Below are 12,902 nucleotides of genomic sequence, written 5' to 3'. Positions count from 1 at the left end.
CGGTTCTCTTTAATGTTTTTTCTTTTTCTACTGAGTGTTTTATTCCCGAGTATCCTGTATTTCGCGCGTGACTTCGATCTGATACACGTCAGACATCATGCTTATTGCTTACCAAAAAACGTAAGCCATTCGTAGAAATTGCATCGCTGTTTCCCGCAGACGGTGATCGTTATGCCTCTGGAGCAGTGCAATAAGAATATCTTATTAAACTATGCATACCTACACTTAAGGCCTGGCTACACTATGCGTTTTCTGCGTGCGTTTTTGCAGGTTTGCGTGTTTTGCGTAATATCGTTCTAGGAAAAAAGTTACTAGCAATATAATTTTTACTTTGGTTATATACAAAAGCTAATATAACTCTTATGTAACTAAAATTTAAGGTGAAAAACATCACAAAAACGTAATATTGTTCTTTTTTCTAGAACGATATCACGCAAAACACGCAAACACGCAAAAAACGCACAAAGAAAACGCATAGTGTAGCCAGGCCTTTACTTCGATGCTGAGTTTCCAGATGAGTTCATAAAACGATGCGTATGCCGTGTCTCAGTGCTTACAGAACAATAGTTACGCATTGCCATAGTATATTGTCGTTGCAATCCACACGTTACACACACGGAACGTTCAGCGCGATTAGATAGATAGTTGCGTCGTTGCATCAAGCAGTGACCGATCCCCCAACTCGTTCCGTTTCACAGCGACCAGCGCTTTCTCAGCTAGCTACACTGTCACAACATTGGCCAATGGCCTCTCTCTACCTTCATATCCCAGTGCCGGACTGCATTGAATTTGCTGTGAATGGATTGCTCTTGTGACAGCCATGCGTAGCATCGACAAGCCTCAGTTTCAACACTCGGGAATGCGGCACGCCCAGACATTTAGACCACATTTAGACAGCCCACATAACTCTGGGATAATCTGTCTCCCTAAGACTTCCCACGGCGAAACGCTTGGCCCGCCCACGATCGGGTCTGTGGGAAGTGGTAGCCCAGGTTGCGCTACAACTGGCCATTCGTGACCGAATACATTCACCCTTTACTTGTGACTCGTGGACCAATCATGGATGCGTTCACTCTTCCATTTGACTCCCGTACTAAACGAGTCGTCTTTCCTACTCGTTTGTCGGACAAGGATACATCCAGTCTTTCCTGTAACACGAGGGCCACGGACGGCTACTCACCCTTCTTTCTTGTGAATCGAGCTGGACGGCTCACCAGCATCAGATTACAGTCCAATGTCATGCCGACTAGCGGACTTTAAACATCGTCATCGTCAATCGCCGATCAGGCGCTCAGCGCTGTCAGGCTGAAATACACAACGCACACAGTCCATGCACATCCGTCGAGAGTATTTCATCAGCATTGAGGACAGTTGGCTGCTACGAGCTGCACAGATAAAGTCTGTCATAAAATTGAAACTGTACACTCCCGTTTGAATACAACGATCAATGACAGATACCGCAATATCCCACTGTGACTTGAAGGTAATAGAGACAACTTAATAACATACTGAGGTGCTTACTGTTGTTTCGGCATTTCTCGTTACTCACTTTTCCTCTCCTCATGCCACACACTAGTTCACTGGGAGCACTCGTCCTCAGTTTTATTTACTCTAATAACCTTCTCACGCTCGGATCTCTCCACCTCATGGAGCGTCCTGCGACCTGCCAAGCATCTCTCCGTACGTCTCGCCATCTCTCGTACTGTCCTGCCCGTAGAGTTCTCTACCTTTCCTCGGGCTCTCCCGGGTGCCCTTAGACGGGTGGCAGCGCCCACAGAGTACACGTCTTGTCGGCCCCCGTGGAGAGGAAGCTGAACTCGTACGGGTGCCAGCGGCCGGTGATCACCTTGTCCTGGTGTTGCGCCACCACGACCGACGGTAGCGGCATCGTCAGGTCACCTGAGGTCACAGAGGGAAGGTTCATGTGTCACTACGTGTATAGGGAGTCACCTGAGGTCACAGAGGAGGGTCAAAGCTCACAATAGATAAAAGTTCATCTGGAGTCATCCATCAGCGATTAACCGTTAGCGTTCAGAGCTGGCTGTTCAGTGTTCATGACAAATACGTATATCGTGCGTCACCATGATCCATCATGCTCCCAGTTCCAACAGTACGATTTCTCCTTCAACCTTGCAAGTCACCAGCGCATAAGGGTCAGCTAGACGTTGGCTATCATTTTCAATAAGGCCTGAGTTTTTTCTCTGAACCGTAGAAAGTAGCCGTTTTCTGAATATAACTACCTATGTAGTGAGTACCTATGCAATGTTAGCAGCTGAGCTGTGAAATTACGCGCTGTTTGTTATTAGGAGCTGACTTGGCATTCTTCAATGACATACAACCATTATCAAAACGGTATTTGCTATATAAGTAATGGGCCACCCGGACATATTTCTGGGGCGTGTTCTAATTACGCTAAAACGTTGCTATATATAGCCTGTGATAAATTGCCGCCACAGAACGGCTCAGTTGCGGCGACCTGCCAGAAATGACACGCTAAGTGCTTTCTAACGCGGTAACTGTCCGTAACTGATTGAGTCGGAGCCGTGCAACGTGCATGCCGGCGACGGATCAAGGCCGCGGAACTGGCCCCGCTGACCAACTGACGGAGAATGTTCTACTCTCCCGCGTACAGCCGTATTAGTTCCCAGACAGTGTGGGCAACAGTTTCACTACGGCATGCAAGATCCATTTTCTAAGCTTCGAGAGATGTGTGGCATGCCTCTCCTGACATTTCGGCCATCTGTGGTACTACCCACGTTTCCATCTATAAGCGGGACACCTCTGCGCGTTCCCTGTGGCATGAAATAAATCTGGGTTCCGCAATGGCACACGGCGCTCCACGACGTTCCCGTCGACGCGTTTCTTACCCTGTAGGTCAGAGAGCACCAGCCGGTTGTCATAACCCGCCGTCAGCAGGTAGAAGGCGTGCGGCGAGAAGCGCACACTGCGCACGTCGCCGTCGTGCGGCCGGAACGCCTGGATGACCCGGTCACCTCTCAGGTCATACAGCACACAGGACGAGTCCTCGTGGCCGGAGACGAGCAGTCGACCGGACGGCTCCACGGCCAGGGAGGCCACCGGGGAGCCGCGGCTGGCCGTGTGCACGCTGGGTGGCTGCAGGCGGTTCACACAGCCGCGAGAGCGCAGGTCCCAGACGCGGACGGTGCGGTCCTGGCTGCCGGAGACGAACATGGCGCCGCCCCAGGTGCTTAGAGAGAGCACGGTGCCTGTAGGAAGGCGAGGGTGGAGGTGTGAGAGCCTGTCGAGCCTGTGAGAGCACGGTGCCTGTCGGAGAGCAAGGGTGGAGGTGTGAGAGCGCGTGGTATCTTCTGAAGAGCGAGAGACATCGTCCTGAGGGTCATTTTTGTGAGGATGGTCATAAAGCGGTTGATGAGGTCCATTAACCCGCGCCCCACTGGGGTCTGCGTATAACACGCCCTACTGGGGGGGGGGGGGGGCTATTCATAGCCCCCCCTCCTAACTCCGAAACTACTGGGCCGATCGTCAAAATTCAAATGGCGTCTGATAGCCCCGGAAAAACTGTTGAGCGAAACCTAATTTCATTGACCTCGAGGTCACCGATGACGTCACAGGTCAGGTCAAAGTAAAAATTATTAGCATTTTGGCTTCGTCACGTTTTGGGCTCTGGCCGCCGTCTTACAAGTCAGATCAGGCTCAGTTTTGGTTCACACACTCGTGAGCAGATGCTCTAGATACTCTGAGGGTACCAAACTTGTACTTTGATTTTCAGGTCAAGGTCAGGTCATCACAGGTCACGAAAATATTATATCATCCGTCGGTCACGTGACACATGTTTTATGGTCCATTTAGGCCAAACATTTCGAATTTGATGTCGTCTGTGTCATTCGAGGTCATTTTGAGTCAAATTTAGCTTAGGTCAGGTCACTTTTAGGTCAAAAAAGGTCAAATTTTGAAGTTAAATTTTTTTCAACAAAAAAGGTGTCTATTGGATGCAGTTTGAGCTCAGGAACACGATGGTGCTATTTATATTGGCGTACGATGTCAAATTCGTGCTGAAAAATTGATTTGAAAAATAAATAATTGTTAATTTTTTGCAATAATTCGTATAACTTGGCCATTTTTGAAGATATTTAGCTAAAACTTGCTAGAGTTAGTCATAATAATGCGTTCTATCACATATATTCCGTTTTTTTCGAAAAGTCAAAAACTTTTTGAAAAAAAATGTAAAAATATAAATTTTGAATTTTATTATGTTAAATTTTCGAAATTTTCAAAATTTTGAAAATCCGAGATAGCAGTTTGATAGCGCAGTCTATTCTGAGTCCTCTCATGCAAAGAAATTGGATCTAGCTTAAAAACTGAGCTCTTGGGAGCGATTGCCGTGGTTCAATGTTTTGCGTCGAAATCGGCCGAACATGACGTCACTCTGACGTCATTTCCGGCCGACCTAATGTAGGTACGAAGTTAAAATTTTGACACAAGGTGTCAAATTGATGCAGCCGAAGGTACTGAAAGTTTGGCGTCGATACGTTAAGCGGTTTGGAAGTTATTGCAGAAAAACGGGAGGGGGGCTATAAATAGCCCCCCCCCCCAGTGGGGCGCGGGTTAAATGAGCCTGAATGAGCTCTCATCGCCCGTCATTGACCTATGTGATCCAACAGCCCTAACCACTGATCTGCATGCTGGACAGTCCCTACTAGGGACTGTCCAGGGACTAGGGACCTAGGACCTAGGGAAGGGACTCCCTAGGTCGCCAATTCCTGAGTCACTGACCCCTAAGCTGCAATGCCCCAGGTCACTGACCTGTGTGACATAACAGTCCCCAGGTCACTGACCTTTGTGGCCTAACAGACCCTAGGTCACTGACCTGTGTGACCGGACAGCGCCTGGAACGGCACCCCGGTGGCGCAGTCGGTGACGTAGATCTTGCAGTCGCCGGCGCCGCCGCTCACCAGCAGACTGGACTTGTTGGACATGTCCTCGATGAAGCACACGTCCCTCACAGTGCCGTCGTGCATCGTCAGCTCGGCAGCCGGCTCTGTGTGACGACATTGAAGACGGGGGAGAGTTGGGGATATGACGTCATTGGAAACATTGGAAGAAGGTGGTGACACGAGATGTGAAACGCGAGACCGATTGAAAGCTGCTGATTATTAGGAAGGATTCAGCGCCGTTTATAGAGTGAATTAATGCGTCTTTGTATATTCATGCTCTCACATTTACCATATGTAGGAACAATAATGCATTCTGAGGTGACTGAATGCAGTTTCACGTCTAGCAAACTATTCGTTGACCTACTCAACCCATTGTATGTGAATAATTTCGTTATTAGACACAGGTATATCATGTAGTGCTTTTGCAAGGAGCATTGATAATACTATAAATTAACTTTGAAGCGACCTTCTCCTTGATATTATGTCAAAAATGAAAGAATTATTTACATGTGCATTCGGGCACAGCCCATCATCAGATGTATATTTGAAAAGACAGCATATACATCGTCACAAAAACAAGAATCGACATTTCAAATTCAGCTCGTGAAAATGACACATCAGTATCCTTCGCGCCGTATGGTACCTACCTATCTATATAAAACACACCTATAAACACACACACAAGCACAATTTTGGGGCACATACATACGATAAACTTGTTCTCACATGATACGCCACGAGGACAGATTTTCGTTCAGCCCAGGTTTTCTTTCCCTTATGTACAGTGATTCAGTAATTTTCCTATCCGGATGGTCCCTAGTTTTCTTCAAAATCCTAACCTCCAGTGGCGGGTCAGCCAGCTTTTCTGCCTTCGACATCCCCGCGTGACACTCTGAAAAATGGTCACCGCATCGGGGTAAGCTGTGTCTCGTTGGCAGCACACCTCAAATGCTCATTGTATCTAAGGCGCAGAGGCCGTTTCGACTCGCCGATATACTTAGCTCCACATAGCGTACAGGAGAGCTCATAAACCACGTTTTTGTCCGTGCACCTACCATTCTGCAACCTCCTGCAAGTGTTGCAGATCCTGTTGCCCGAAGGGCACGGTGGATCGCCAAACGATGAATGCACTAGCTTTTGTTTCAATGTCTCTGGCGTGTATGAGGCCACCGTAACATCCAGCCCAGAAGCACGAGCCGCCTTCTTCACCTTGCATAGCACAGTTTCATTGACATAAGGCAAAAGAAGGATCCCGCCAGACTTGTGACCTCTTCCTGCTCTTGCGCCCTGCCCCTCCCTACCATCAGCGCCAGGGGCAGCGTCGGGGACATCCCTAGTCGTATGTCTCCCTCGCCCTCCACGAGCTCCTCTACCGTCTCTACTGACCCTACGCAGCCGCTCTTTTCTTTCCACTTGTCGCCGAGTGCTCCTTAGCACGTGCGCAGGGTAACCATTTCTCGAGAACAGGTCACAGATTTTATCTAGGCTCCTTTGCTTAGACTCCTCATCAGAGGACAGTGCGATCGCGCGCGTCAATTGGGACCGCAGAGTGCAGAGCTTTGTCTGCTTGGGATGCGCTGAGCGGTAGTGGAGAATGATCCCCGCATTGTTAGGCTTGACATATAGCTCCGACTGGAATCGACACCTATCACCCTCCCGGTGCAATGTGATCAAGGTGTCCAGCATCGGGACGGCGCCCTCCCCTTCCCCAGACATCTCGTAGGTGAACTGTATCCTGGGGTTAATGCTGTTCAGATAGGTGACAGCATTAACCCCAGGATACAGTTCACCTACGAGATGTCTGGGGAAGGGGAGGGCGCCGTCCCGATGCTGGACACCTTGATCACATTGCACCGGGAGGGTGATAGGTGTCGATTCCAGTCGGAGCTATATGTCAAGCCTAACAATGCGGGGATCATTCTCCACTACCGCTCAGCGCATCCCAAGCAGACAAAGCTCTGCACTCTGCGGTCCCAATTGACGCGCGCGATCGCACTGTCCTCTGATGAGGAGTCTAAGCAAAGGAGCCTAGATAAAATCTGTGACCTGTTCTCGAGAAATGGTTACCCTGCGCACGTGCTAAGGAGCACTCGGCGACAAGTGGAAAGAAAAGAGCGGCTGCGTAGGGTCAGTAGAGACGGTAGAGGAGCTCGTGGAGGGCGAGGGAGACATACGACTAGGGATGTCCCCGACGCTGCCCCTGGCGCTGATGGTAGGGAGGGGCAGGGCGCAAGAGCAGGAAGAGGTCACAAGTCTGGCGGGATCCTTCTTTTGCCTTATGTCAATGAAACTGTGCTATGCAAGGTGAAGAAGGCGGCTCGTGCTTCTGGGCTGGATGTTACGGTGGCCTCATACACGCCAGAGACATTGAAACAAAAGCTAGTGCATTCATCGTTTGGCGATCCACCGTGCCCTTCGGGCAACAGGATCTGCAACACTTGCAGGAGGTTGCAGAATGGTAGGTGCACGGACAAAAACGTGGTTTATGAGCTCTCCTGTACGCTATGTGGAGCTAAGTATATCGGCGAGTCGAAACGGCCTCTGCGCCTTAGATACAATGAGCATTTGAGGTGTGCTGCCAACGAGACACAGCTTACCCCGATGCGGTGACCATTTTTCAGAGTGTCACGCGGGGATGTCGAAGGCAGAAAAGCTGGCTGACCCGCCACTGGAGGTTAGGATTTTGAAGAAAACTAGGGACCATCCGGATAGGAAAATTACTGAATCACTGTACATAAGGGAAAGAAAACCTGGGCTGAACGAAAATCTGTCCTCGTGGCGTATCATGTGAGAACAAGTTTATCGTATGTATGTGCCCCAAAATTGTGCTTGTGTGTGTGTTTATAGGTGTGTTTTATATAGATAGGTACCATACGGCGCGAAGGATACTGATGTGTCATTTTCACGAGCTGAATTTGAAATGTCGATTCTTGTTTTTGTGACGATGTATATGCTGTCTTTTCAAATATACATCTGATGATGGGCTGTGCCCGAATGCACATGTAAATAATTCTTTCATTTTTGACATAATATCAAGGAGAAGGTCGCTTCAAAGTTAATTTATAGTATGTGAATAATTGTTCGAAAGTAGCAGCGCGCCGCTCACAGCTCACAGCTCGTTTTACACGCGAACTCCATTGCTGATCGATGGGCCGCGAAGCGAGAGTGCGGTCCTGGGAGCTCCCTCGATCACCTCCTGACCAGCGCGGGATGGTCGTGTCGCCACGCCGCGGGACCCATTCGCGCCGCATCTTGCACCGAGAAAGTGTGCCTCGCATCGTGGGAAATCCGGAGGGTCGCGGGCGGCGCTCACGTTTCGTGTCCCCCCGCGCGTGGTGACATGTGCCGCGTGGTCACGATCGGAAACAGATTGCACAGTCACGTAACGCTTGCTAAACGTCACCGACCAGTCACGGGCCGGTGCCGTTACTGAACCGAGATTGGCGACCGGCCGTGACCACTTGTGGCGGGAGACGTTGGGAAAGAACGGCAACAGCTTTGTCGGTGGGATGCGGGGAGCTTGTGTAACGTGAAGTGATCTCGGCTGCAGGCAGCTGGAGTGGTGGAGACTGGAGAGCTCGTCGGATGAGTCAGTCGCGCTGATGTAAAATCGAAAGTTAGGTATGTTCAGCGATGCGAGACAGCACAAAGGGTCAGCTCTTCGGATTTGGTTGAATGGCACAGCACGCTTCATTGTTGCTGGTCAGCTTGGGAGCTTGGGCATAGACTAGAGGCATCAGACAAGTGGGTGCGAGGGCAGAAAAGGGAAGGTATCTAGAGTCTGGACGCTTTGATCCATCTGGATCATTTTCAGCTGTAGCCTTGCGGCTATTCCGTTTGTCTGTGACCTGGCTAGTTCGTGCCCAGGCTCCAGAGCCCTTATTACGTCCGCCTACCTTCCATAGTGCACGAGTCGGCGTCGAAGCGCATCAGTTTGATGGTCTTGTCGTTGCTGCCGGTGGCGATCAGGTCTCCGACGGGGCTCCAGGCCATGCAGTAGATGGAGCCCTTGTGGTGGCGGGGACGCTTCAGCACCACAGAAGACTGACAGGTCACGTGATCATCCCTGAGGGCAGATGGTGGTTGAGCTGGATACCTAGTTGTCGTAATAGCTCGCATTAGTCGCTCTACATACGAGTAGAGCGACGACTTAGAATACGAAACACGTTTACGTTTAGGATATGCTTACGTCCAACGTGGCTTGTCAAATGTGTTCCTCCGAAATGTCACGGAGTCTCCTCAACAGCCTTGGGTATTGAAACCTTTAAAAAATAGTTAAGCTTCCAGCAAGAGGTAAGTAAATGTAGTGCTGCTTGATCGCGCTCACCTGAGGTCGACCAGTTTCGGGTAGGAGCAGATGCGGAGCGTTTTCGAGTTGGAGCCGATGGCGTACAGTTTGCCGAACGGGTGGAACTCGGCGCAGCGGATGGCCTGCACATCCTCCAAGGAGGTGACGGGGATGAACCGGGGACGCTCCACCGAGCCGCTCCGCTCCGACTGAAACACAGAGGGAACAGATAGTCAATGAAACGTATTGGGTAGATCCGGTCTTCTTCAAAGAATAGATGCGATAGGTATAGATCCACCACTCAATACTTTATTTCACTTTTGCACGTTACTGGCACTGAAACACACCACCTTTACGAGTATACCGTAGCGGGTTGGCACTTATGTTGGTCATTATCTGCCTGCAGTGCGCTATAGAACCCTGTCAACTTTTCCATCTTATCTCAGTTCGCTCTCACGTTCCTCCTCATGGCTAGCAACCGTGACCAGCGACTGGTGACAACATGGCAGTCTGGCGACCTTGTGTGTCCACAAGAACCCGTGTGCAGTGGCGCGGGTCGCCGGCCACTGCAGAGCGCTGTCTGCTCCGTTTGATGGCCGTGAATTGCAACTGTGGCTGGCTCGCTGTATCACGGCCACCAGTGTGGAAAGTCCGGCCTGTGTGTGTCGGCGGTGACCAGACAGGGTTTGTGCGCAGTGCCGTGACTGGCTCGGAGCGCGGTGACATGTCACCACTGTGACGGCCGCCCACCGGTCACAGCCATCGAGAGCGAAAGGCCGTTCGATGACGCTGCTTCCCGAGCAGTCCCCCGAGCGGAAACATAGACACGAATCAAACCAGATGAAAGAGGATTCGTTGCGAGCGCGCGAATCAAATTTGCAATATAAATCGTACGTAGTTCACATGCAATACACATAAAGCATGTGCTGTTCGATTACCTACTTCATGACGATTATCTTCGTTTTAATCGGAACCATTTTGCAGAGTTTCAAAGCGTAGTCCAATAAATTCGGTGCGCATCAGTGCAACGGTTTGTAGGCCATGTTGTGTGTGTATATTTAGGATGGTTGAAATCATGCATGCAGTTAGTTATTATATGTTACACCCGTTTCACATGTGTAGCTGCTGTGTGGGCATTCAGGTGTAACGTTTACGTTGTACCCAGTTCGCGTATTCGAAGACGGGAGACGATGATATAGCTTACATGCGCACAAATCTTCCAGCTGGGTTTCCGCCTGTCTCGGTTACCGCTCGGACTGGGTGGTCTCTGTTTGTGACCCCGACCCGGGTCAGCCTGGGGCGGACGCTGCTCAGCAGGCGACAGGTGCTGGTCATTAGGCGGCAGATGCTGGTCGGCAGGCGCGGGGGACCACGGCACTCGCTGGTATCCAGTCTGTAGAAGCGCAGGGTCGCCGTGCCGACGCCAGGCCGCCTCATCTGCTGTGTGCTGTCCGGGACCCGTTGCCATATAGTGACGGTCCAACAGCGGCAGCGCTAGTCCCCTCTCCGCCATCGCAGGTACCCTGTCCATCATAACCGGGCCCCTCTCCGTCGGTACCGGGGGCTGGTCCATCAGCAGCCAGGCAGTCCTCCCGTCCACGATGACCGGCTGAGGCCAGAGCTGGGGTGCAGCTGGACCGCCCGAGTGCCAGGGCGGGTGCAGTGGGGGACTGCCGGGGTGCAGCGGGGGACTTCCAGGGTGCAGCGGGGGACTGCCAGGATGGTCCGCTCTCCGCCGACCTCGCTGCTCGTGCCGACCAGCCTTCCTCTGAGGAGAATTATGCCGATGTTCGCTCGAGCGCTGCGGCATGACGCCGAAAGAAGACTCTTTGCCAAGTTGTGCCGATCAATAGAAGTTACACTGTCCACTATTCACTGTCCTGAGTGTCCTCCGTCCAGCTATGGCACGTGCCAGCCCGTTCAAACACCTCTGGTCATTGCCATGGCAGCCGGCGTCGACAACGAACACCGCTCTGGTCGCAGGGGCCTGTGATGACCACCAGTACCGGTATCCAATAGCTCCGGAAAGCGTCACTATCACCTTCAATACCTTCCGGTCACCACTGGCTCTCCTCCTCTCAACACTGGTTAACTCTGACTGATCACCACTGGTTTCTCTCCTGTCACTACCGGTCACCACTGGCTGCCGCTGCCGGTCACTACTGAACGCTCCGGCGGTGCCCGCCGCGCGTGGAGCCCCTCTGCTCTCGGCTCGCTCTGCCGGCTCCACTGGCACTCTCCGGCGCGAGCCGTGACGCTCGCCGGCAGCTGTCGACACCGACTGCAGCCGACGGGTCTGGCCGCGACCCTGCCGGTCGCCAGATCGTGACCACGTGACCCACTAATTCTCCGGCCGCGCGCGGGGTCACCACTGAGCCGTGACGGCCTCGGGACCGCTCCCCCGCCGGGCCAGGGGACACCGGGGGGAATAGAGTGTGCAGTTTGCAAATATGTGATTAATAAATAAATGTGTAGACCTCTGCACACCTCAGAAGTCTTGGATAAGGATGTGCTGACTAAGGTTTTGCTTTTAACCCGCGCACCGACGGGGGGGGGGCGGATATCCGCCCCCCCCTGAGGTTTTTCGCGGATAGCGGGAAAACCGCGGCGCGTAGCGCCGCGAAATTTGGTATGACTATTCTCTCATCAATTTTACACATGGTGTGCAAGTTTGAACCTCCTAACTTTTAAGGTCAGGTCACCAGGTCACTTTGAATGACCCAACCTCAAGTCACTTTTTTGCAACTTTGTCACCGTGCCAGAGCTACAGTAGATGTCGGAGGCCTTTGAAAGTCGCAGGATGTTATTAGGTCATTAGTAGCTACAATTTGTATATCTCGGAATTTTGATGTCGGTGACCTAAGGTCAGGTCAATTTCGCGACCTCCCCATTATAAGTCAATGGGGGAAAAATCAACTCCCTGTTTTTACCACTAAAACGGGTCGGAATGGCCCCATATACCATACATGACTTCACATACGATCAACCTTCACTACCTTGAGGTCTGTTTTGCTGTTGGGCAGCTGTAAGGTCATGTGACGTCATCAAAGGTCACCAAAGGTTTTTTGCCAATAACTCCTTACAGGAACAAGATACAGCCGCGCGGATGGTCTCATTGTGTTCAGCTCGTCAAGACGCATCGAATGATATACATGATGACCTCGAGGTCACGTGACCTGAGGTCAACCTTTGACCTTGACCTTTCGAGGTCAACATATATATCATTCGATGCAGATTGACGAGAGGATCACGATGATGCCCTTAGTTTGTTCCTATCTTGACTACTTCGAAAGTTATTCGAGAAAAACCCTCTCCATATCTAGCGCCGCCATTTTGACTTTTTCGACCCCTGTGACGTCATCTTTGACCTGACCTGAAAATGACCTTAGTAAAAATTGTAGACCTTGTCCGTGCGTATCCGATGCCGTTTACCGCTTGTCGCTATCTTGCTTCGTTCTCGAGATCTCAGGGGGGCGGTCATCCGCCCCCCCCCCCGTCGGTACTAAGTTGGCGCAGACCCCCGTCGGTGCGCGGGTTAAGCTTGACTTCGTATGAAACGGAATTTTTCCGTCTCTAAATTTCCAGTGCTTCGGTAGGTAGGTACTCTAGTTACACAACTATGTTTTATCGCTTTGGATTACTGTTGCCTTGATTATAAGTCAAAATAAAATTCCATTTCTTGTTTGTCATATCGAATG

The 12,902-nt window shown here is 51.2% G+C and overlaps 1 protein-coding gene across 1 annotated transcript; it reads right to left on the bottom strand.

Annotated features, from left to right (window-relative positions):
* Window positions 1-567: 567 nt before the first annotated feature.
* Window positions 568-11,014, bottom strand: LOC122378764 (WD repeat-containing protein 47-like). Its single transcript, XM_043360230.1, has 7 exons — window positions 10,763-11,014; window positions 10,409-10,510; window positions 9,244-9,413; window positions 8,813-8,982; window positions 4,850-5,020; window positions 2,868-3,227; window positions 568-1,899 (listed from the first exon to the last, which is right to left on the bottom strand). The coding sequence occupies exons 1-7, from the start codon at window positions 11,012-11,014 to the stop codon at window positions 1,754-1,756; spliced, it is 1,371 nt and encodes a 456-aa protein (XP_043216165.1). The 3' UTR covers window positions 568-1,753.
* Between the last annotated feature and the right edge of the window lie 1,888 nt (window positions 11,015-12,902).

Source organism: Amphibalanus amphitrite, unplaced genomic scaffold, assembly GCF_019059575.1.
Source record: "Amphibalanus amphitrite isolate SeventyFive unplaced genomic scaffold, NRLGWU_Aamphi_draft 000065F_arrow, whole genome shotgun sequence".
NCBI lineage: Eukaryota > Metazoa > Arthropoda > Thecostraca > Balanomorpha > Balanidae > Amphibalanus > Amphibalanus amphitrite.
This window is presented reverse-complemented; position numbering and strand designations above follow the sequence as displayed.

Bases quoted from the DNA above. Each gene is read 5' to 3' on its own strand.
- LOC122378764 (XM_043360230.1), bottom strand. From the start codon at position 11,014: ATGCCGCAGCGCTCGAGCGAACATCGGCATAATTCTCCTCAGAGGAAG. The intron at 8,983-9,243 runs GTGAGCGCGATC...ATCTGCCCTCAG, and splicing joins CCGAAACTGGTCGACCTCAG to GGATGATCACGTGACCTGTC. The intron at 5,021-8,812 runs GTAGGCGGACGT...GTCGTCACACAG, and splicing joins CGACTCGTGCACTATGGAAG to AGCCGGCTGCCGAGCTGACG.